Source organism: Rhodamnia argentea, chromosome 7 (assembly GCF_020921035.1).
Source record: "Rhodamnia argentea isolate NSW1041297 chromosome 7, ASM2092103v1, whole genome shotgun sequence".
Classification (NCBI taxonomy): Eukaryota; Viridiplantae; Streptophyta; class Magnoliopsida; order Myrtales; family Myrtaceae; genus Rhodamnia; species Rhodamnia argentea.
The window spans coordinates 6,042,909-6,068,375 of NC_063156.1; the positions used below are offsets into that span (position 1 = coordinate 6,042,909).

The 25,467-nt window shown below is 37.9% G+C and overlaps 1 protein-coding gene across 2 annotated transcripts; it reads left to right on the forward strand.

Moving 5' to 3' along the window:
- The first annotated feature begins 750 nt into the window (after positions 1-750).
- Positions 751-2,099, forward strand: LOC115754510. Of its 2 annotated transcripts, none has more exons than XM_048281899.1 (4): positions 751-1,023; positions 1,121-1,346; positions 1,522-1,958; positions 2,000-2,099. In XM_048281899.1, the coding sequence occupies exons 1-3, from the start codon at positions 754-756 to the stop codon at positions 1,941-1,943; spliced, it is 918 nt and encodes a 305-aa protein (XP_048137856.1). In that variant the 5' UTR covers positions 751-753; the 3' UTR covers positions 1,944-1,958; positions 2,000-2,099. The 2 variants fall into 2 exon arrangements, with proteins under 2 accessions (XP_048137856.1, XP_048137857.1); XM_048281900.1 differs by having other exon boundaries at positions 1,522-1,951; positions 1,993-2,099.
- The last annotated feature ends 23,368 nt before the right edge of the window (positions 2,100-25,467 follow it).

The following is a 25,467-nucleotide window of genomic DNA, read 5'->3' on the forward strand; positions in this document are numbered from 1 at the left end:
GGATATGTTGACAGGCTTGAATTTTTGGGTTTCCTTTCGACGATTTTCCCGGATAAAGGTACTGAACTTCTATTATGTGCTTCCAAACAAATGAAGGATCCGGCATCGGAGGGCTCTCTTAATTCCAGACTTTGATTCACAAATAATACGACAGATCTATAGTAAGTACTTTTTTTGCATATTCTCATCCATAATTAATTTAGTAAATCAATCTTTTATTCCCCCTTAATTTACTCGATTTTCTTTTTCCTTGCGGATGATGATTGACGAGTGCTTACCTGTCAGTATCATCTTGCTGTGTTCTAGTTCACGATTGACGTGGGCCCCCCCAAATATCTAAAGATCTGGATAGACCTCACCCAAATTTTTTTTTTTTTATGTCAACATTATTAAATATTCCAATGGCCGAATAAAATAACAAAAATGTGGCAACGCGCGAGCGAGAGGATTTACAGTACGAAAAGCGCCTAAAATACTAAAATTAGAATATTCGTGCATATCCGCAATAAAACTCCCCGAGCTCAATCTCATTGGTCAATCCTACGTGGAGCACAGCTGTCTGACCTAACGACCTGCCCACCACCCAATCCGGTCCCGCCACGTCGGCACGGAACGGACAGTCATGTTCGCGGCGGCCTGTTCTGTCCACCTCGGAACCCCCTGCGGGTCCCACCGACGGGGAACACCGAAACCGGACCGTCGCTATAAATGCATTGACCCACGTGATTAAGGATCTGCAACTGCGAGAAAAAAATGGTCGTCTCATTCCAATCAGGTAGAACATCCATGGCCGAAACTCCGGCGACTTGCCGGGATGTCCACGGACAAGTCGAGTTCCCTGGCGAGCCGGAGACTTCCTTGGACGTCTTCTTCGGGTATCTGGACGAAGGCGTGGCATCGCTGGAGAGTTCCTGTCACTCCGACGAGGGGTTCGAGGATCTAGCGAATGACGAGGAGGACGGTGGGTTGTCCAACGCTGAAGAGAGCAGAGCATTCTGGGAGTCTCAGGAACATCTTGTTCAGGTAACTGGCTGATCATTTGATTAACTGTCGGCAGTTTTTGATTAAATGGTTCCGATAATGAATATGTATTGATGGTGAACAATTCTCGCTTTTACAGGCGACGCTGTGTCGGACCAGTTCAATCGAGTCCAAAATCAGGCAAGCCACAAAAGAATGCTTGATGGAATTGAATTGGAACGATTCGCAATGTGATTGTGTTAACTCCGCCACGGTGGGTTGCCGGAGTTGCCTGCGGCGGGACATTTGTGACCGGCTCCGGCACAATGGCTTCAACTGTGCCATATGCAAATCCAAATGGAGGAGCTCACCAGATATCCCCTCAGGTAATTATAAAATGATCATTTTTGAATTACACTTAATCTTTCAATTCTGGCATGGTAATCTCATTGCCGATTAGTACACCCATTTCCAGCTGGTGGGCGAGTTTGCAATTTTAGTAATAAATTCTTTTTATGCAATGACCAAATTGCTGAAGTTTTTACTCAATTTGGTCCTCAGGGGAGCACACGTACTTGGAAGTGGTGGACGAATCGAGTCCCAAGAAAGGAGCGGTGCGAGTGATAATCGAGCTCAATTTCCGGGCGGAGTTCGAGATGGCGAGAGCCTGCGAGGGGTACAACCGGCTGATCGGACGGTTGCCGGAGGTCTTCGTCGGCAAAGCCGAGAGGCTGAGGCCGCTGATCAAGGCGCTGTGCGCGGCCACCAAGAGGTGCACGAAGGAGAAGAGGATCCACATGGGGCCGTGGAGGAAGCACAAATACATGCAAGCCAAGTGGCTCGGCGCGTGTGAGCGCTCTGCGCCAGGCCCTCTCCCGGCCGGGGTCTCGGTCCGGCCCCCGAAGCCGAGGGCCTCGATGCTTACTTTCGACATGCTTGAGAAGTTGCCCAAGGTGCAATGCACTGCGGTTGAAGTTGTATGAGTCTTTTTTTTTCTTTTTCTTTTTAGAGTGTGGAAGGAGAAATCCAAGGTTTTTCTGAAGTTTTGCCCTTTGAATTGGAGAGTGTTTCAATGAGTCATGAGAATTTTGGAGGAAAGAATGGAGTGATCCCAATAAATTTTGAGTCAAGTTTTGCCAGTACTTGTGTTTTTCTTTTTAATATAGTTTATTTTCATTCCTTGAAAGTAGGTTCGACATGTACTCTGCAATCGCCCTTTTAGATACCATTGCTAAGCAGGGCTCTTTAGTTTATGAGAGGTATCATGGGGAAAGTACCAAAAAAAAATCTAAATGCGTCGGTACAAATTAATTCCTAACTTTTTCACGTTAATACTAATTTAGTCCTTTCGGCCATTTTGACAAGAAATAGTTGGTGTGGATATCGGACATCTTACGCAACATGACCGGATGGTGACATGACTATTTCGTAATGATATATTGAACAATTTTATAATTTTCTCTTTTATTCTATTTTTTCTATCATTATTTTGTTTCTCTTTTTTTTCCCCTTGATTTTGGCCAACGAGGCCTAGCGAATCCTTGCCAAATTTGAGGGGTCGCCTTGCTGGCGGCCGGTGAGGCCGTGATGGTCTTGGGCAAGGGCCGTAACCCACCAGCGGCCGGCTAGGGCTTGATGGCCAAGTGGCTGAAAAGGGTCGCTGGGGCGACCAAAATGACAAGAAAAAGGAGAAAAAAAATGAAAAATAAAATAAAAAATTCAAAAAATAGTAAATATATGATTAAAAATGTCAACATCAGCGCATGCCACGTAAAAGTGATGGAATGTACTAAAATGGAAATTAGGATATCCAACGAAAAGCGATTACAGTCTTTCTTTGATAAGGGGAATATGAAGATCCACATGTTTGCATGACAAATAGAAATTAGGACTGAGAGTGAATAGATGCTCTGAAGTAAGGAAAATAAGGATAGATTTGGATTGGCAATAAGGCAATTTTTCGCTGCGATGAACCTACGTATGCTGCAAATCGAGATGCAGGAGCCAAGACAAGCATTTTGGAGAGAATGTACTAAAAAAGTCCTAAACCTATTACATTTGTATCAATTCGGTATTAAACTTCTAAATTGATCCAATTTAGTTCTGGGATGTACCCATTTAAGGAAATTGACCAAAAGCTAGCATGAGAATTTAAAAAAATGGAAGCTCCAAAAACACCTAGTTATCATTTAAGCAATTGGTCGAGATGACCTCCCAAGAAGAACATTAACGAAAATTAAGAGGAAAGCCGGACCTCCGCAACATAGGCAGCAAAGTTACACAGAAAACGATCATTGAACAACAAAACGTCTAGTATATAACTTCGGGCAACAAAATCATACTGAAGATTATATGAAAATGATGATTGCAAGGAGGACCCAACATCCCAAAGTATGATCGTCAGCACCTAAACAGAAATTTACCTAACCGCTAATTCAATCGCTCTTTGATACCGGTCACATGAAATTTACCTACGATGGCCACTACCGACTTCCGATCTCCAGCAAACTTTTTCAATTCGGCTACCATGTAGCTAAAACACAAGTTGAGATAAAAGTATCAACAAAATGATATATCATAGATCAATTCTACGAAACAAAAAAAAAAAAATTACTCGTCTCTCTCATGAAGATATAGCTTGGCCATGTTGGGATAATTCAAGTTCAATTCTTCCTTAAGTAAGTACGTTTGCTCAAAAGTCTTTTCCTAAAAACCAAAACCCAAAAACCAAAACATGAACAAAAGTGCAAGAAGTGCTAGCAACAATTTCAATGAAATCTAACACGGTTAATCTTACCCATAGTGTAGGATTAATCAATCGTATGTGATCCCTCCACCGGTTTTGTTTTGGGCATGTAACTTCTACTTCCATTCTATGCTCGGTAATCTGTGCCGGTCATAGTTAATATTCTAGGATAACTCTATCATTTATACACACCAAATTGGAATAAAAATAATAGATCTGAAACTTTGATAAGTTCTTTATCGGGACTCTAGAAAAAGTAACTTATGCAGCAACAGAACACAAGGAAAAAGAAGGCATACCTCTATTGGGTGATCAAATAGTCTAAACTCCCCACCATATTTCAATACTTCTTCACGTGCTACGAAAAACTCACTGTTGGGATCATTCGGGACCTTGATTCTACCATGTCATGGCTTCAACAAAGTCATCTGCACCAAAAGGAACCTCAAAGTTTCTTTCTTTTTTTTAATCGAACTTCAACATTGTTTATATTGAAATTAACGGAACACACGGCGTGAAAGAGAAAAACATGGAAAAATATGTGGTTTCGGGGAAGGTATCACCGCTTCCGCGAGATCAAGTGAGTCCTACAACCAAAGTCATGTCATTATATCTACGCTACAAACATTAAATTATAGCTTGACAAATAAAGATCATCAAGTTTTCCACAAAAAAAAAAAAAATCAAATTTTCAAGTCTCATTTCAATTTTCCAAGCCCAAATGTAAAAATCAATTTTCCAAGCTCAAAAATAATTCTGCATACGACTCAAGTTGGAATCTTGCTACTACAAGATGATACAAATTATGCGAGCTATAAATCAACATCCCATCTTCATCAATAGAAAAATGACTAAATTATCCACGAAAAAAGATTAGGACGATAAAGAGGAAAATAATTTGGTTCTTTGGTGGCACATCATCAACGGCAACAATTTGTTTGGCATTATGACCAAAGTAATAGCAGAAATTCTTTTGGGAGTTAGTGAGTACAAGCTAACTAAAGCAATGAAATTACTTTGTGTTAATTTCAATTTTCCTGTTACAACTGTTCTTCTTGCATCTAATTCAAGCCAACTTTGCTACACAAACTATATCGGAATCAGAGTTAAAAAGCTGAACCATGTAAAATTACACTGGATATTTAAAGCCGAAATGATGTAAAGTTACTGTGTATACCCAACGATGCATAATGTGAGATCGGCAATCATCGGTGCATGGACAAGCTACCTCCCAAGCTCAATAATGTGCATAGTTAAAAATACAATCCCTCAAATTCAAATGTTTGGTGTTTAGGATTAGGACAATCAATAACATATTCTGATTTATGTTCACATGAAGAGAACCAGGTCGAATCTGTGTACTCAACACTTACCACCTTTTCATGTAAGACCCCAACCAAATTTACTTAACAAATGCCACCCTCGGCAGAGGACGAATATGTGAGTTGGACAACTTTCTCGGAGTGTTCGGGGAATAGCCGATCCAAACCCTCACCAACCTTGGCATGGTCGGGCTCGGGCGCGGGCGCACGGGAGGTAGACACCGCATACATTGCCATGCTGGACCTCTTAGAGCTGATAAGTCGAGGAAAGTGGGCACTTTGGGCAGCGCAAAGGTGTTAGCAATAATATCATCTACGTAGGACTGGACTCGATATTATGAAATTATTGCTACTCTATATTGCGTGAGCAAGTTGTAAAAATTGTCGCGCATAGTCTTATTTACAACATATTAAAGTTTCATGAATTTTTAAATTGATTTCATTGAATAATAGTTACGATTTCGATCGATGTACAAAACTGTTTCCGTAAGAGTCGGTTTAGGAAATCGGTTAAAACTTTCCTTTCTGTATGTCTAATGAAAATACTTTCTTGAGAAAAGTTGTTCCCCACATCATGAACTACTGATCACATCATGAACTACTGATCTTCGTATTTACATAATTTTTCATAACCGCTTAGTAGTTTTGCTTAGCACTCGATTTTCAGCTCATCAAATCATTCATCGCGTCACCGAGAGATAATAAGGACTAACAACTATTAGACTCAATTGCTAAAATCAAGGAAGATGGAAAAATAAACAACTTGCGTCTGCTAAATTGCATTTACAAATGCGTCCCGATAAGTATAACAAGCAAATTGTAAAAAACAAGTCGGCTAAAACTAAGACATGTATATTATCAAGAGAAAGTAGAATTGAACAACTAATAAAGTTGAACAATCAATGCGGGACGACACAGAAGCAAGGAATCAATCCTCACCCCTCTCTTTCTAGAATCTTTCTTAGCCCTTTCGTGTAAGTAGAATCAATTATGACCGTTGCATATCTATGAATGAGGATTCCTTTAGAGAACAACTTCGTGGCTATGATCCTGAAATACAAATATAAGAAAAATAAAAATAGATTTAGGTAACTTTTACAAAATATTTTAGGCACTTTGGACCATTAAAATGGTCTTTCGTGAATTATCTTATTTTGGTTACCGGATGGTTATTTTTCACTCGAATTTTTTGACTTGGTGCGTTCCGTACAAGCTAAATCAGACTTTGCACCCTTCATGAAAATTGTCATCTATAATATCAGTTATAACATATTAAAATTTCAAGAATTTTTAAATTGATTTACTTGAGTAATAGTCAAGATTTCGATCGATGCTCAAAATTGCTTCCGTAAGAGTTAGTTTAGGAAATCGGTTAAAACTTCATTTTTTGTATGTCTAATGAAAATACTTTCTTCATAAAAGTTGTTTCCCACATCATGAACTATTGATCTTCGTGTTTACACAATTTTTTATAAGCAAAAAACAAATGAATGACATAGATGTGATATTCTCGAATTGGCTTTTTTCACAAAGATCTAATGCTAGGTCGCAGTCCCGAAACTTGTAGGAATAGTAACGGAAGCAGAAAAACTAGATATCTCGTAAAAGAGTTTCAAGAATTTTGCTACTGAAAGCAATACTAGTTAAAGATGTAAAACTAATGCTCATGAGAGCATCTTATTACATTGAGTTTGTAAACGAAGAAACCGACACATTTGATGCCCATAATTAGAAGAAAGGAAGGTCCTTCTTATTGTGTTTGAGATCTTGTAGTTCATCCACTTATCTACGAAACATACATCTTTTTAGTAGCTGATCAAATCACATGTTAATGATTAACAACTTAAAATGAAAAACATGATCAAAGAGAAGTCATTTATCATCCCCCGAAACTCTTTCATAACACATTAAAAGCTACTTTCCTAAGAAGCTACTTCCAAATCCATGAGAACTGTCTTACCATGTGAATAACCATATGAAAAACAAGACATCAAATCAAACAACGCAGCACGACACAAGCAAGAGTCAGTCCTTACCCCTCTCTTTTCGGAATTGCTCTTAGCTCATTCATGTGGGTAGAACCAATTATAATCGCTGCAAATTTATGAGTTAGGACTCCTTTAGAAAGGAGCTTCATCACGATGAACCTGAAACATAAATAAAAGAAAAATTAAAATAGATTTAGAAATTTAAAATTACTAAAAAAGAACCATCTCTTACTTGTTCCTTTCCTCGATCATCACCTCGAAGATCTTGGCAAAATGCGAAGCCTAATGCTCGGCCATTTCATCCGTATCATAGAGCGCAAATTCAAGCACTTTTGAATCGCGCCAATGCTTATAGTCACGCAAAAGGCTTAGCTCTTGGATCCTCCTAACAATTTCCTACATGGGTTGATTTGCCTTCATCAACTTGGCTCCATACTGCTCACCCTCACGGTAGGCGGTAGAAACTTCGGAAGAAATATCTGTGAGTAGATGTTCTTGGCCATCACACATTTCCAGAACTAGGAGTTTGGGTTCATAGCGCTGCGTAACCGATTCAATAAGGATAAGGGAGGGCTGAGAAGAAGATACATTTTGCAATCAGTCCAAAGAAAAAGAAAAATAATAAATAAATAAATATTCTATAAACTCACTCACTGTAGCCCCATGGATTAGGCCTATGAGGTAGAGCCCGCAACCTAGGTAGGTGAACTCCTAGAGATGAACAGCTAGACCTCGGAGTAGATATCGAAATAAAATCCGGTGTTCCTTATCCCATGCACTCATGCCATAGGGAAAGGAGAGAGCCGGCGATGATAGACACCGGGAGCCCCCGGTGGTAGGCAAATGCGCTAGGGAATACGAGGGATGGCGAGGCGAGGCAAGGGCGGATCAGGGCCTGGAGGAGGCGGAGGGGAAGAGCGACGGGTCATGAACTACTAATATTCGTGTTTACACAATTTTTCATAACCATTTAGAAAGTAGAACAACCAACGCAGCATGATACAGAAACAAGGAGTCCGTTCTCACCACTCTCTTTCCGGAATCGTTCTTAGCCCTTTCATATGAATAGGACCAATTATGACTGCTAAAAATCTATGAATGGGAACTCCTTTAGAAAACAACTTTATGGCTATGAACTTGAAATACAAATAAAAGAAAGATTAAAATAGATTTAGGTAACTCGTACAGAATATTTTAGGTACTTTGGACCATCAAAATGATCTTTCACTGATTACCCTATTTTGGTTACCGTATGGCTATATTTCACTCGGATTATTCGACTTGGGGCGTTCTGTACAAGCTAAATTAAACTTTACACCCTTTACGAAAATTGTCGTGCATAGTCTTATTTACAACATATTAAAATTTCGTGAATTTTTAAATTGATTTCCTTGAGTAATAGTCACGATTTCGATTGATACTCAAAATTATTTCGTGAGAGTCAGTTTAGGAAATCGGTTAAAACTTCCCTTTTTGTATGTCTAATGGAAATACTTCCTTAATAAAAGTTGTTCCCCACATCATGAACTACTGACCTTCGTATTTACACAATTTTTCATAAGCAAAAACAAATAAATGACATAGATGTGATCATCTCGAATTGACTTCTTTCACAAAAATCTAATGCTAGGCTTCTTTAATTTATGAGGTATCATGGGGAAAGTACCAAAAAAAAAAAATATCTAAATGCATCGGTACAAATTAATTTCTAACTTTTTCACGTTAATACCAATTTAGTCCTTCCGGCCATTTTGACAAGAAATTATTGGTGTGGATACTTGACATCTTACCCGACATGACCGGATGGTGACATGACTATTTTGTAATGATATATTGAACAATTTTTATAATTTTCTCTTTTATTCATTTTTTTCTATCATTATTTTGTTTCTCTTTTTTTCCCCTTGATTTTGGCCTACAAGGTCTAGCGAACCCTCACCAGATTTGAGGGGTTGCCTTGCTTGCGGCCGGCGAGGCCGTGATGGACTTGGGCGAGGGCCATGACTCTCGCTAGCAATCGGCTAGGGCTTGATGGCCAAGTGGCTGAAAAGGGTCGTTGGGGCGACCAAAATAACCAAAAAAAAAAAAGAGAGAAAAAACCCAAAAATAAAATAAAAAATAATCATAAAATTTAAAAAATAGTAAAATATTATTAAAAATGTCAACATCAGTGCATGTCACGTACAAGTGATGGAATGTACTAAAATGAAAATTAGGATATCCAACAAAAAGTGATTACAGTCTTTCGTTGATAAGGGGAATATGAAGATCCACATGTTTGCATGAAAAATAGAAATTAGGATTGAGAGTGAATAGATGCTCTGAAGTAAAGAAAAATAAGGATAGATTTGGATTGGCAATAAGGTAATTTTTCGCCGCGACGAACCTACTTATGCTGCAAATCGAGATGCAGGAGCGAAGACAAGCATTTTGGAGAGAAGGTACCCAAAAAGTCCTAAATTTATTGCATTTGTATCAATTCGGTATTAAACTTCTAAATTGATCCAATTTAGTTCTAAATCTTTTTATAACGATACCAATTGAGCCAATTGAGCCAATTTAAGCCGGAAATTACTGAAGTGGACGCTTGCCATCCTATGTGTCATTTAATCATAAAATTAAAAAAGGAGAGAAAAAACCCAAAAATAAAATAAAAATAATCATAAAATTAAAAGAATAGTAAAATATTATTAAAAATGTCAACATCAGTGCATGTCACTTAAAAGTGATGGAATGTACTAAAATGAAAATTAGGATATCCAACAAAAAGCGATTACGATCTTTCTTTGATAAATGGAATAGGAAGATCCACATGTTTGCATGAAAAATAGAAATTAGGACTGAGAGTGAATAGATGCTCTGAAGTAAAGAAAAATAAGGATAGATTTGGATTGGCAATAAGGTAATTTTTCGCCGCGACGAACCTACATATGCTGCAAATCGAGATGCAGGAGTGAAGACAAGCATTTTGGAGAGAAGGCACCCAAAAAGTCCTAAATTTATTGCATTTGTATCAATTCGGTTTTAAACTTCTAAATTGATCCAATTTAGTTCTAAATCTTTTTATAACGATACCAATTGAGCCAATTGAGCCAATTTAAGCCGGAAATTATTGAAGTGGACGCTTGCCATCCTATGTGGTATTTAATTTTTAAATATTTTTTGAATATTTTTTGAATATTTTTTCTTGTTTCCTTCTGTTTTTTGTCATTTGTTTTTCTTTCCTCTTTCTTTTTTATTTTTTATTTATTTTCCTCTTGTGATGGCCAGTGGAGGTAGTCGGCCCGCATGCTATCCTATGTAACGCATCCGGCATTGACATGGATATTATTATTTTATTTTTAATTTTTAATTTTTAAATTTTTTGTTATATTTTTATTATTTTTCTTTTTGTTTTCCTTAGCTTTTCTTTCTCATCTCTTTTCTCCTTTTCCTTTATTTTCCTTGGTGACTCACTAACCCTTTTGATGGCCAACGGAGGTCGTCCATTGTCGGTGAGAGTGAGGGCCAACGAGTGCTGAACAAGGCCATCCCTCGCCATTACTAGAGGCCGACGAGCATCTTAACTCTTCCCATTACTAGTGGCTGGCCATCATGTACGCCAGTGATCGGCAAAGGGAAAAAAGGAAAAAATAAAAAAAGAGAAAGGAAAGAAAAAAATAGAAGAAAAGAAGAAAAACAAAAGAAAAGTAAAAAATTATAAAAAAATTTGAATGTGAAAAGGTTTAGGATAACCGACATCTAAGTTCAGCAATTTCGGGTTTAAATTGATCGAATGAACTCAATTGGTACCAATATGAAAATGTTTAGGATTAAATTGGTCCAATTGAAATGCTTTCGACTTTCAACAAAAAAAAAAATTGATTGAATTGATACCAATACAATAGGCTAATAATTTTTTTGGCACTTTTCTTGCATTTAAGGCCTGTTCTGTTCAGTTTTGGGGAAATGTCATTAGGAAAATATAAATACCTTTAGATTAAAGGGGATTTTCGAAATACAAATAGTATTTAATAAAATGTATTTTAAAAACACATTACAAAGCAACTTTGACGGTCGTTTGGTAAAAAATACCCTTTGCAAATAATCCGATTTTTTTATTTTTTTTTTTTTATTTTTAATTACTTTCTTATATTTTTTTTTCCTTCTTCTTTCTTTAATTTCTTCTCGGTCGGTCACTAGCTAAGGCGACGATCGGCCACAAGCCAGGCTTGGCCTCGCCCCGACCTTGCCCAATCTGGTGAGGTGAGCCTCGCTTGCTCAAGGCCGAGCAAGATCCGGGAAAGCTCGAGCTCGTCGGCTTGTGTGTCATGGCTAATCATTAGGCGCCCACTGTCGCCGAGGTCCGTAGTCAACGGTGGAAGAAGCAGCAAGCAAAGGAAGGAGGAAGTAGGCGGAGGAAGGAGGAAGAAGGAGACAAAAAAGAGAAAAGAAAAGAAAAGAAATAGAAAATAGAAAGATTAAAAAATAAAAAAATTGTAACCCACCGGCTGGTGGCCGCACCGGTTTGCGCTCGGTTCCTTTCACGAGAGGTCCCGGGTTCAAAACTTGGTGGTGCCAATGTCTTACCCGGGCACCGTAGTAGTGGGGTCCTGCAGTTGCCCTAGAGGACTAGTCGTGCTTCATCTTTGGTTTGAGCGCAAGCTCGCCGGCCGCGCCGACACCTTGGTTATAAAAAAAAAAATTGTAGTTACATTTCGGAAATGCAATTTTCAAAAATATCTCCAAAGCAACTTTAGGTTAAAGGCCTTTAGGGGCCTTTGAAAATATAATTACATTTCCTTAAAGTTGAGTAAAAAACGAACCAAATGCTATTTACTTTTAGCCAAGGGACTTTAGAACCCCAACGTCCCTTTCAAATGCTGAACCAAATAAGCCCTTAGGTGGAGAGTGGATATTTGTCATGCGTGATGGACGAGGGCATATGGCCTTCAGGGCGGAGTGGAAGAAGTGAGGAGTTTGGATTGAACGCTAACGGATCTTTCGAAAATTTGTAAGAAACTCTTTATTTCTTTATTTATTAAAGTAAACTTGTAAATGTATCATACAACTATTATTATTATTATTATTATTATTATTATTATTATTATTATTATTATTAATTTTATTTAATAAAATCAAAGGAAGAAAATTATTTTAAAAAGCCACTTAAGAGAGAGGAAAATAATTTACAAAATGCCACGTTAGTATCTTCCGTTAGATAAATTGACGGTGTTAACGGAATTTGACAATTTTCAGTGCTTGATTGCGCCTTTTTAAAAATTGTAAGATTCAACTGCACTTTCACGAGAAGTTAACTTATCTCTAATTTAAGTGAAGCTCCTAATTCGTTGGACCGAATTGGATAAATACGAAGCACGATCCAAGCGCTTTGCACTGGACTCAAGAGTTCAAGCCCAAGTTCGGCCCTTTTCCCTCTCTCCCTCTTGGGGCTGGCCGAGAGGGCGCGGCGGGGAAGAAAAAAACAAACAGAAAATAGGAAAGTTGCGCCTTGACATCAAACCTACCTTCTCGGTGTTGAGAGTCCGCTTCGTCTTCTTGATTCTGAGTCATCAGTGTTTCTCATTTTGCTCAATTTATCACTTTATCAAACCAACCTTCTCGGCTCGCTCGCTCGCTCTCTCCTCTTCCCCCTCTCTTCTTCTACAGCCAGAACATCCCCACCCCCGTCTCACATCCGTTTTGCCCTCCAGAATGCTTTTTGTTGCTGAACATGAAGAAGAGGGCTGTCAACTGTTCTTGAAAAGTCCTATTTCTACTTTGACATTTCAAGGGTCGTCTTGATGATTTACACCCCCAAACGGGTTCTTTTACATGTCATGGAAGCACTTCTTCTGTCCGTTATTATGTTATTCATATTGCCGTGATTCGGAACTGAATGGTTCTACTATACTGCCTCAAGCATGGTGACAAGCTACGATTGCAAGTGGAAGTTGAAGGCTAACCGCCAAGGTGAGTACTGTGAAGGTTCAAACTCTAGATGGCTTTTTGGGATGAATTTCGACAATTGCTTGGGAGAGGAAACTGAAGGAAATGGAAATGAAACTTGGAAATTTGCGTTCTTGCATTTGGGTTTAATGATCTGTTTGGTTACCCACAGAATGTGGCAGTGAAAGGGCATTGAATTTATCGAACACTCATTTGTCCTGAGATAATCTATTCGTTGCTCAACATTTGTAGTATTGGGAACTGGGGGAGTTCGATCCATGCTTAGCATGTCGTGATGCAAAATGCTTTCCGGCATGCAACCGGTCGATGCCTGTATGATCGCTTTAAGATCCTCCCGCCTCTGCCATCCCCTCATTCCCTTCATTCCGTCCCCTGAATTGTCATTCTTCTTGTAATGTAAGCCAGCCCCGTTGACATTGTAATGCATTGGAGTGGACAATAAGATTAGACGTAGTTGAGCAAAAAATGAAAAACGCTTCGGCCATTTGGATGTTGATCTTGTCCATTCTATGCAGTTAAGGGAGTCTTTATCTTATCCATTCTGAGGAGAGATCGAAATCGCCGGAATCGCTAATTTCTGATTCGTTATTTGTAATTGTCGATAGGTGATGGTGATTTCTTAAGGTGTCCGTAAGTTTGTGTAATTTCGTTAGTATGTCAGAATCTCAATATTGTTTATGAGAGAATTTGCGTCATTTCTTCTTAATTCTTGTAATGCTCAAAGGTATATATTGTACAACTACCTTAAGTAAGACTGATTGTATGCATGAATGTCTGATTATCTCGACATGAATTAATAACAAATACTAAATCCTTTATTTTCATCGGTAACATCATCCTTGAGGTACAATAATTCAGTTTCGAAAGCAAGGGCCGTGTAAATAAAAACACTATGAAAAATGACAAAACTTCGAAGAAGACCACATTTGTTCGCACTGTGATTAATGTGTCTTAAATTAAATCCTCCAAATCAAGCAGGGAGTTTCGTGAGCTCACGATCCACGGCTTTCTTCGAGAAGCCGTCCTCTTCCAGCACCATATGGACCGGCAAGAACCCCAGTTCGTCGGCCATGGCGAGCATCATCCTCCTCATCTCCGCCGTGAACTCCTCAACTCCTCCAGGTCCACCGACCCGTTGGCGTTGTGGTCGAACTGCACGAACAGCGACCCGTACACGTGGGCTGCTCGTCGGGGTCTGGCTTCACGTCGACCCTGAAGTGGGTCTCGAGCACCCACAGGTCCTGCAGATCCCGCAACATCTCTGCACAGGAGAGGCGGCTGTCGCGGCCGACGTCGAGGCAAGAGGAGCGGTCGCCTTTGAAGGCATCGAAGGCCTCCTCGTCCTCCACGAAGCCGACAATGGTCGCCAAATCCAGCACTTCCACGCCCATTTTTTGCGTTTTGAAAGGAGCTTAGTGAATAACGAATCAGTGTAGGGAGTGAACATATGAATGAGCGCCAGGTTTTTAAGATGCATAAGGATAAATTCTTCCTCTTCTAAGATGCATAAGGATTGAATGGTACCAAAGCAATATGTTCAATCCTAAATATTTTATTCATGTCAATTTAGTTTTAGACCTTTTAACCTAGAGCCCATTTAGTCCTTCCAGCTGTTTTAGCTCATAAATTGCCTACGTGGAAACTCACTTAGCGCCGACAATCCTACATGGCCGAATCGGCACCGACATGGACTCTGGGAAACAAAACGAGTTTCAATAAACGAAAAAAATCATAAATCAAAAGGTTTATGACTAGAACGGCGAAGTGGAACCCATCGGCCCTCTCGTGTGCGGCTCTTTTTTTCTTTTAAATTTTTTTTTAAAACAGAAAAAGGATACAATAGAGAAAAAAATAAATATAAATTCAAATATAAAATGACGAAAATGCCCTTTAGGCTAGGCCTTTATTTGAAATTCTATGGCCATTTTAGGCCCTTATTTGAAACACACTATGCCACTTTAGGCTATTAATTGAAACGATATTCATTTGGGACACTTATTTGAAAAAATAAGATAACTTTGGACCCTTAAATGGAATTTTCCCATAAAACTATGACGATTTCAAACCTTAAGCTATACGTTAAGCGGTAGAAAGTACATACAAGAAAGTTGGACCGACGAAAGATCTTTCTTTGGCATTTTGATCCAACTTTGAAACATCGAATCACATGAAGTTGCCAATCAAGTTTCGCTCTTTCTGTTGAACTTTTGGAGAGAATTAGTCTTAAATTCATGTGGTGTTTAAGCATTTGAGTTGAACTTTTCGAGAGAAATTACCAAAAAATTCTTAAATTTATTGTACCGGTGCCAATCAATCCTAAAATTTTCAATTTAACCAATTTAGTCATACATTTTTTTTAAAAAAATTCGTTAATTGAGTTTGTTTGATCAATTATGATTGAAAATCGCTAACATGGATAATTTTTTAATTTTTAGTTCGATTTTAATTTTTCGCTTTTTTATTTGTATATTTTACTTTTTGTTTCCTTAGCTTTTTTCTTTTTGTGACCTCCCCGATTGCTAAATCCCCAGGCAACGCCTTTGGGGCCTCCAAAGTCTCAAGCGAAGCGCTGGCAAGGCTCAAGCTCACCGGATTTGCTAAGGTGGAGCCTTGGGTGGCAACCGACAAAGAAAAAATAGAAAAAAATAAGACTTAAAAAATATATTTTAGTCAAAAAATAGTTAAAAAATCGATGTTTTTGATATTTTTTCCTAAGAAAATTAATTCCTTGCCAAATGGAAAAAATTGTTTTCTAGTTCATTTTTAAGTCTAAGCCAAACACAAAACAATATCGTCATTTTCTTAGAAAATGATTTTTAAAAAAATATTTTTCGCCAAATAAATGGAGCCTTAAACTCATGCCCAATTCTCTTTGAACTCAAGCTAAAAAAAGCGCACAAACACTTTTATACTAAGCCCAGCCCACACAATGAATCAAAACAAAACTTGAACTTATAAAACTAAGGGTTAATATCACGAAAAATTCCAAACTGATTCACGTATGATAATTTTACCTCAAATTATTTTTTCGATGATCAAAAACCCCTAACCGATACATGTTATAAATTTACCTCAAATTTTTTTTTCGATCATAAAAATCTTAAACTGGTACATATGTAACAAACTTTTCCTAGTTTAATTTTTTGACCAATAAAACCCAAAATTAATTCAGTTTTTGTACAATTACACTACTTTGAGATTTTTAGTGCTAAAAAACTAGAGTTCCAAACCCTAAATTGGTACAATTGCTATACCCACGGATTTGGGACTTGTTAAATTTGGTGATTTTTTTAGAACAAAGAAGATTGGGATTTTTTACAGCAAAGTTGAGATTTTTCTTGCAAAAAAAAAAAAATGGAAATAATATCGACAATTAAATTTAAAAATTTAGATCTTAGGGGATTAGATTCGAGAAAAGTTATCTCACAAAAAAGTGTTGGTGCTGGTCACCTTTGTCAACGATTCATTCACCAAACTGCAATGGTCAGTTGATGCAAGCTATCACCGGTCTGAATTCACCTTGTTTTCTTGACGTTGGTCGAAAGATTCATTGTGATCAACAGATCCAACACCACCGGCATCTAATTTTTTCAGGAGAATGTACATGCATGTATATGTAAATATGTATGAATTTTAGCGAGACTACGAATCACTTTTTTTTTATAAATTATTCTTTTCTCCCTGTTTAAGAAAATGCAATTCTGAAACGATAGTTGTTCATTTTCAGAAACTGAAATCTCACACCCATTAGTAACACTCAAAGCCAATAAAGTACCTAACCCTGTTTGCCCCTTGTGTAACCAGAATGCTGAAACAGCCGAGCATTTATGTCTCCTTTGCCCGTGGACCAAAGAGATTTGAGCAAATCCAAAGTTGAGCCTGCGAATCTCAAGCAAAGGGTGTGTAATTTTGCAAAAAATTAGAACCACTCACCAGATCTAGCCACAATTTCTGCGGTCCTTTGGGGAATCTAGAAAGCAAGGAATGAAAACATCTTCAAGAAGAAGCCCGATCCCGATGCAATCGTTGAGACAGCGCTAATTACCCTACGTTGCTTTCAAAAATGGAAATTTTCAGCTTACAAATCGAAATCAATAGAAGGAACATCCTTGACTACTTGGATGCAAGGGTATTTTAGTCCATTTTCGCAAATGTCGGGTATTCTACGTGTCGAGAGAAGCTAACCAGATTGTGGATTGGGTAGCCAAAAATCATAGCAAAAATGTATTACCTCAGGATTGGGTTTCCTCTCCCCCTTTTGCTCTTTGGGATTTACTTTGTACTGAAGCCCACCTCTCGGGCTCTTCTGCCTTGAGTTAGGTTTTAATGAAAAGTTTATTATGACCAAAAAAAAAAAAGCCAATAAAGTAAAATTCTAACTGTAAAGCCACCCAAACCCCAAGCATGCTTAAATGAGCATGCAAGGAGGGACGATCCCAAAAAAAAAAAAATGAGGGACAATTTGTTAGTTTCTATATGGGATTTTGTTTGCAAAAATAAAGGTTTGTTTAGTAGTGATTGGGCCAAAAGCGACCGAATGGAATTATTGAAATGAACTTTATTAAACTTATCCAATAATTCGAGTCTTTAGGGACTAATGCACACATTGCTTGAGCGTGGCACCTGAGGGCTGAGGCTGCATTTATGCATAATTATGTAGAAGGTAAGATCTTGTAAGGAGAACTGACAATCCATGTGGTCGTGTCGTAATCGTGCTTTTAACTTGTATCGGCCTAATACATCTTGAATTTGATTATGCATGCCAAGTTATTGAATTGCAATTAAAACATGAAATCATGTCATCTGCAAAGTTAATTAGACATGTTATGAGTTTTATTTTCAAGCTTTCACTCTATAACTCGTGTTCTATGTCGTGCCATAAACATGTCGGACTTGCCGTACGTCTAGACCTCCCTTTCTGCCGTGATTGGGGTCGCTTACGCTTTATCACACTTTTAAAAAAAGTAGAAAATAAATATGGAGCCACTGAACGGCACGTCACAATCATTTACAATGTTCATAAAATAAAATCACATTTTTCGACCAAAAATTATACATAAAAAAACTAAAATCACGTTTTGTCCACCCGGAAAGGAATCCTGTGCAACTTCTTATGAAAATTCCAAATGGCCCAGGAATTTCCAGTTTTTCTGGTTCCACCCTCGAACTGTTGATTATTTACCAAATCTCGTCCCTACTTTGCTCACACTCAAATACTTCCCCCTCAAAACTTCATTGAGCGTGAACAGGCGTTGAGAGGGCATTTTTTTGGAAAGTAGGTCCCAAATTTTTTTTTACCAAATTAGGACTATTTTTTGGTAGTTTTTCGAAACTTAAGATACAACCCCCCACCCCCCCCCCCCACCCCCCACCCCCCGGGGGGCTTTTTGTTTTTAGCTTTCAATTTTTGGAGTAAAAGGAAAACGTATCTTGGCCTGGCCTAGAGAGAGTTTTATAATTCTACGATTAGAGAGCTATTGTGAATGGATTCTCATGCCACAAACTAGTGCAGCGATTTATATCAAACTTAACGCTCCAAAAGCCTCCATTGCAAAATCGAAAAGACAACCGCGTGTGAATGATGGAGGAAGAGAGGACAGACGAAAGGGCATATGAGCGGACATCGTTCTGAAAAAATGCCTTTTAAACTAGTGGAAGATTCCCAGGAACCACACTCGGTCCGGGTTAAAATATTTTTGTAGTTCACGAGTACTTGTCAGCTCTGCCACTGGTAATGTTTCCGGAATTTGCAATATGATAATCTCAATCTGGTGCTATAAAAGTCAGGTGCTACAATCCACATTCATTCCGTAAATAATTAGCTTCGTATCAACCACACCATGTCAACCTGGTTATCCAATTAAAGCGAAAATGGAGTGCATATATAGTACTTTAAGCAATGGCATGAAGATTGGAGAGCAATGCAAATTCCCACTTTAAGTTTGATAATATCTCAGAAGGATAAATGCGTTGGACGCCCTAAAATTTGTCAATTGATTTCTAAAACTTGTAAAAAGTGCAGTCAAATTCTAAAATTATCAAATTAATTCAATCGAATCATTCCATTACCTCTATCTAATTTGGCTAGCGAAAAATACTAACATGTTTTTTGTAATGGTGGAGGAATGGTCGGCGTCTATAGTTGGCCTTGGGCTATGGACTAGCGACTCTCGCCGATAGCAAGGGATGCTTGTGTGCCCTCGCAAACCCTTCCCAGCGATGGTGGGGAGACGGAGGCGCCGCCAACCCTCGCTGTATCTTCCTCTTTTTTGTATTTTTTCTAATATTTTGCTCATTTTTATATAATTGAAATGAAATTAGTTTTAAAAAAAAACAGATTTTGACCAAAATGACGTTATTCTGGCCTTACGTTTTATGTTTTAGCCACATCTCTCCATGCGGAAGAGAGAAAATCATTTAAAAAAAATCATGTCAGTATTTTCCGTTAGCCAAGTTGGACAGAGTTAGCGAAAAAATTCGATTTCACTAATTTGACAAGTTTGGAGTTTATTTATTGCAAGTTCTAAAACTCAATTGCATTTCCAAAATGATATTCAGTGTACTTATCCTTATCTTAAGCTACTGCCGCATGTAAGCCTAATGCTAATAATCTACAGCATGCTACAAACCTTGAAAACCTAAATTTTGCTTAAGTAATCACGCATGGACGGTGACATTTTTAAGGAGTATTCAGCACGTATGTACTCTTCGTGAACTAGCCACCAGAATTGGGATGTACCCATTTAAGGAAATTGACCAAAAGCTAGCATGAGATTTTAAAAAAATGGAAGCTCCAAAAACACCTAGTTATCAGTTAAGCAATTGTTCGAGATGACCTCCCAAGAAGAACATTAACGAAAATTAAGAGGAAAGCCGGACCTCCGCAGCATAGGCAGCAAAGTTACACAGAAAGCGATCATTGAACAACAAAACGTCTAGTATATAACTTCGGGCAACAAAATCATACTGAAGATTATATGAAAATGATGATTGTAGGGAGGACCCAACATCCCAAAGTATGATCGTCAGCACCTAAACAGAAATTTACCTAACCGCTAATTCAATCGCTCTTTGATACCGGTCACATGAAATTTACCTACGATGGCCACTACCGACTTCCGATCTCCAGCAAACTTTTTCAATTCGGCTACCATGTAGCTAAAACACAAGTTGAGATAAAAGTATCAATAAAATGATATATCATAGATCAATTCTACGAAACGAAAAAAAAAAAAAAATTACTCGTCTCTCTCATGAAGATATAGCTTGGCCATGTTAGGATAATTCAAGTTCAATTCTTCCTTAAGTAAGCACGTTTGCTCAAAAGTCTTTTCCTAAAAACCAAAAACCAAAAACCAAAACATGAACAAAAGTGCAAGAAGTGCTAGCAACAATTTCAATGAAATCTAACACAGTTAATCTTACCCATAGTGTAGGATTAATCAATCGCATGTGATCCCTCCACCGGTTTTGTTTTGGGCATGTAACTTCTACTTCCATTCCGTGCTCGGTAATCTGTGTCGGTCATAGTTAATATTCTAGGATAACTCTATCATTTGTACACACCAAATTGGAATAAAAATAATAGATCTGAAACTTTGATAAGTTCTTTATCGGGACTCTAGAAAAAGTAACTTATACAGCAACAGAACACAAGGAAAAAGAAGGCATACCTCTATTGGGCGATCAAATAGTCTAAACTCCCCACCATATTTCAATACTTATTCACGTGCTACGAAAAACTCACTGTTGGGATCATTTGGGACCTTGATTCTACCATGTCATGGCTTCAACAAAGCCATCTGCACCAAAAGGAACCTCAAAGTTTCTTTCTTTTTTTTAATTGAACTTCAACATTGTTTATATTGAAATTAACAGAACACACGGCGTGAAAGAGAAAAAACATGGAAAAATATGTGGTTTCAGGGAAGATATCACCGCTTCCACCGGATCAAGTGAGTCCCGCAACCAAAGTCATATCATTATATCTACGCTACAAACATTAAATTATAGCTTGACAAATAAAGATCATCAAGTTTTCCACAAAAAAAAAAAAATCAAATTTTCAAGTCTCATTTCAATTTTCCAAGCCCAAATGTAAAAATCAATTTTCCAAGCTCAAAAATAATTCTGCATACGACTCAAGTTGGAATCTTGCTACTACAAGATGATACAAATTATGCGAGCTATAGATCAACATCCCATCTTCATCAATAGAAAAACGACTAAATTATCCACGAAAAAAGATTAGGACGATAAAGAGGAAAATAATTTGGCTCTTTGGTGGCACATCATCAACGGCAACAATTTGTTTGGCATTATGACCAAAGTAATAGCAGAAATTCTTTTGGGAGTTAGTGAGTACAAGCTAACTAAAGCAATGAAATTACTTTGTGTTAATTTCAATTTTCTTGTTACAACTGTTCTTACTGCATCTAATTCAAGCCAACTTTGCTACACAAACTATATCAGAATCAGAGTTAAAAAGCTGAACCACATAAAATTACACTGGATATTTAAAGCCGAAACGATGTAAAGTTACTGTGTATACCCAACGATGCATAATGTGAGATCGGCAATTATCGGTGCATGGACAAGCTACCTCCCAAGCTCAATAATGTGCATAGTTAAAAATACAATCCCTCAAATTCAAATGTTTGGTGTTTAGGATTAGGACAATCAATAACATATTCTGATTTGTGTTCACATGAAGAGAACCGGGCCGAATCTGTGTACTCAACACTTACCACCTTTTCATGCAAGACCCCAACCAAATTTACTTAACAAATGCCACCCTCGGCAGAGGACGAATATGTGAGTTGGACAACTTTCTCGGAGTGTTCGGGGAATAGCCGATCTAAACCCTCACCAACCTTGGCATGGTTGGGCTCGGGGTCAGGCGTGGGCGCACGGGAGGTAGACACCGCATACACTGCCGTGCTGGACCTCTTAGAGCTGATAAGTCGAGGAAAGTGGGCACTTTGGGCAGCGCAAAAGTGTTAGCAATACCATCATCTACGTAGGATTGGACTCGATATTATGAAATTATTGCTACTCCGTATTGCGTGAGCAAGTTGTAAAAATTGTCACGCATAGTCTTATTTACAACTTATTAAAGTTTCATGAATTTTTAAATTGATTTCATTGAGTAATAGTCACGATTTCGATTGATGTACAAAACTGTTTCCGTAAGAGTCGGTTTAGGAAATCGGTTAAAACTTTCCTTTTCGTATGTCTAATGAAAATACTTTCTTGAGAAAAGTTGTTCCCCACATCATGAATTACCGATCTTCGTATTTACATAATTTTTCATAACTGCTTAGTAGTTTTGCTTAGCACTCGATTTTCAGCTCATCAAATTATTCATCGCGTCACCGAGAGATAATAAGGACTAACAACTATTAGACTCAATTGCTAAAATCAAGGAAGATGGACAAATAAACAACTTGCGTCTGCTAAATTGCATTTACAAATGCGTCCTAATAAGTATAACAAGCAAATTGTAAAAAACAAGTCGGCTAAAACTAAGACATGTATAGTATCAAGAGAAAGTAGAATTGAACAACTAATAAAGTCGAACAATCAATGCAGCATGACACAGAAGCAAGGAATCAATCTTCACCCCTCTCTTTTTAGAATCTTTCTTAGCCCTTTCATGTAAGTAAAATCAATTATGACCGTTGCATATCTATGAATGGGGATTCCTTTAGAGAACAACTTCGTGGCTATGATCCTAAAATACAAATATAAGAAAAATAAAAATAGATTTAGGTAACTTTTACAGAATATTTTAGGCACTTTGGACCATTAAAATGGTCTTTCGTGAATTACCTTATTTTGGTTACCGGATGGTTATTTTTCACTCGAATTTTTTGACTTGGTGCGTTCTGTACAAGCTAAATCAGACTTTGCACCCTTCATGAAAATTATCATCTATAATATCAGTTATAACATATTAAAATTTCAAGAATTTTTAAATTGATTTACTTGAGTAATAGTCAAGATTTCGATCGATGCTCAAAATTGCTTTCGTAAGAGTTAGTTTAGGAAATCGGTTAAAACTTCCCTTTTTGTATATCTAATGAAAATACTTTCTTCATAAAAGTTGTTCCCCACATCATGAACTATTGATCTTCGTGTTTACACAATTTTTCATAAGCAAAAAACAAATGAATGACATAGATGTGATATTCTCGAATTGACTTTTTTCACAAAGATCTAATGCTAGGTCGTAATCCCGAAACTTGTAGGAACAAGAACGGAAGCAGAAAAACTAGATATCTCGTAAAAGAGTTTCAAGAATTTTGCTAATGAAAGCAATACTAGTTAAAGAGGTAAAACTAAAGCTCATGATAGCATCTTATTACGTTGAGTTTGTAAACGAAGAAATCGACACATTTGATGCCCATAATTAGAAGAAAGGAAGGCCCTTCTTATTGTGTTTGAGATCTTGTAGTTCATTCACTTATCTACGAAACATACATCTTGTTAGTAGCTGATCAAATCACATGTTAATGATTAACAACTTAAAATGAAAAACATGATCAAAGAGAAGTCATTTATCATCCCCCGAAACTCTTTCATAACACATTAAAAGTTACTTTCCCAAGAAGCTACTTCCAAATCCGAGAGAACTGTCTTATCATGTGAATAACCATATGAAAAACAAGACATCAAATCAAACAACGCAGCACGACACAAGCAAGAGTCGGTCCTTACCCCTCTCTTTTCGGAATTGCTCTTAGCTCATTCATGTGGGCGGAACCAATTATAATCGTTGCAGATTTATGAATTAGGACTCCTTTAGAAAGGAGCTTCGTCACGATGAACCCGAAACATAAATAAAATAAAGATTAAAATAGATTTAGAAATTTAAAATTACTAAAAAAGAACCATCTCTTACTTATTCCTTTCCTCGATCATCACCTCGAAGATCTTGGCAAAATGCGAAGCCTAATGCTCGGCCATTTCATCCGTATCATAGAGCGCAAATTCAGGCACTTTTGAATCGCGCCAATGCTTATAGTCACGCGAAAGGCTTAGCTCGTGGATCCTCCTAACAATGTCCTACATGGGTTGATTTGCCTTCATCAACTTGGCTCCATACTGCTTACCCTCACGGTAGGCGGTAGAAACTTCAAACGAAATATCTGTGAGTAGATGATCCTGGCCATCACACATTTCCGTAACTAGGAGTTTGGGTTCATAGTGCTGCAGAACCGATTCAATCGGGATAAGGGAGGGCCGAGAAGAAGATACATTTTGCAATCAGCCCAAAGAAAAAGAAAAATAATAAATAAATAAATATTCTATAAACTCACTCACTGTAGCCCCATGGATTAGGCCTATGAGGTAGAGCTTGCAACCTAGGCGGGTGAACTCCTAGAGGTGAACAACTAGATCTTGGAGTAGATATCGAAATAAAATCCGGTGTTCCTCATCCCCCGCACTCACGCCATAGGGAAAGGAGAGAGCCGGCAGTGATAGACACCGGGAGCCCCCGGTGGTAGGCAAATGCGCTAGGGAATACGAGGAATGGCGAGGCGAGGCAATGGCCGATCAGGGCCTGGAGGAGGCGGAGGGGAAGAGCGACGGGTCATGAACTACTAATATTCGTGTTTACACAATTTTTCATAACCATTTAGAAAATAAAACAACCAACACAGCACGATACTGAAGCAAGGAGTCCATTCTCACCACTCTCTTTCCGTAATCGTTCTTAGCCCTTTCATATGAATATGACCAATTATGACTGCTAAAAATCTATGAATGGAAACTCCTTTAGAAAACAGCTTTATGGCTATGAACTTGAAATACAAATAAAAGAAAGATTAAGATAGATTTAGGTAACTCGTACATAATATTTTAGGTACTTTGGACCATTAAAATGATCTTTCACTGATTACCCTATTTTGGTTACCGTATGGCTATATTTCACTCGGATTATTCGACTTGGTGCGTTCCGTACAAGCTAAATTAGACTTTACACCCTTTGCCAAAATTGTCGTGCATAGTCTTATTTACAACATATTAAAATTTTGTGAATTTTTAAATTGATTTCCTTGAGTAGTAGTCACGATTTCGATCGATACTCAAAATTATTTCGTGAGAGTCGGTTTAGGAAATCGGTTAAAACTTTCCTTTTTGTATGTCTAATGGAAATACTTCCTTAATAAAAGTTGTTCCCCACATCATGAACTACCGACCTTCGTATTTACACAATTTTTCATAAGCAAAAACAAATAAATGACATAGATGTGATCATCTCGAATTGACTTCTTTCACAAAAATCTAATGCTAGGCTTCTTTAATTTATGAGGTATCATGGGGAAAGTACCAAAACAAAAAAAAATCTAAATGCATCGGTACAAATTAATTTCTAACTTTTTCACGTTAATACAAATTTAGTCCTTCCGGCCATTTTGACAAGAAATTATTGGCGTGGATACTTGACATCTTATGCGACATGACCGGATGGTGACATGACTATTTCGTAATGATA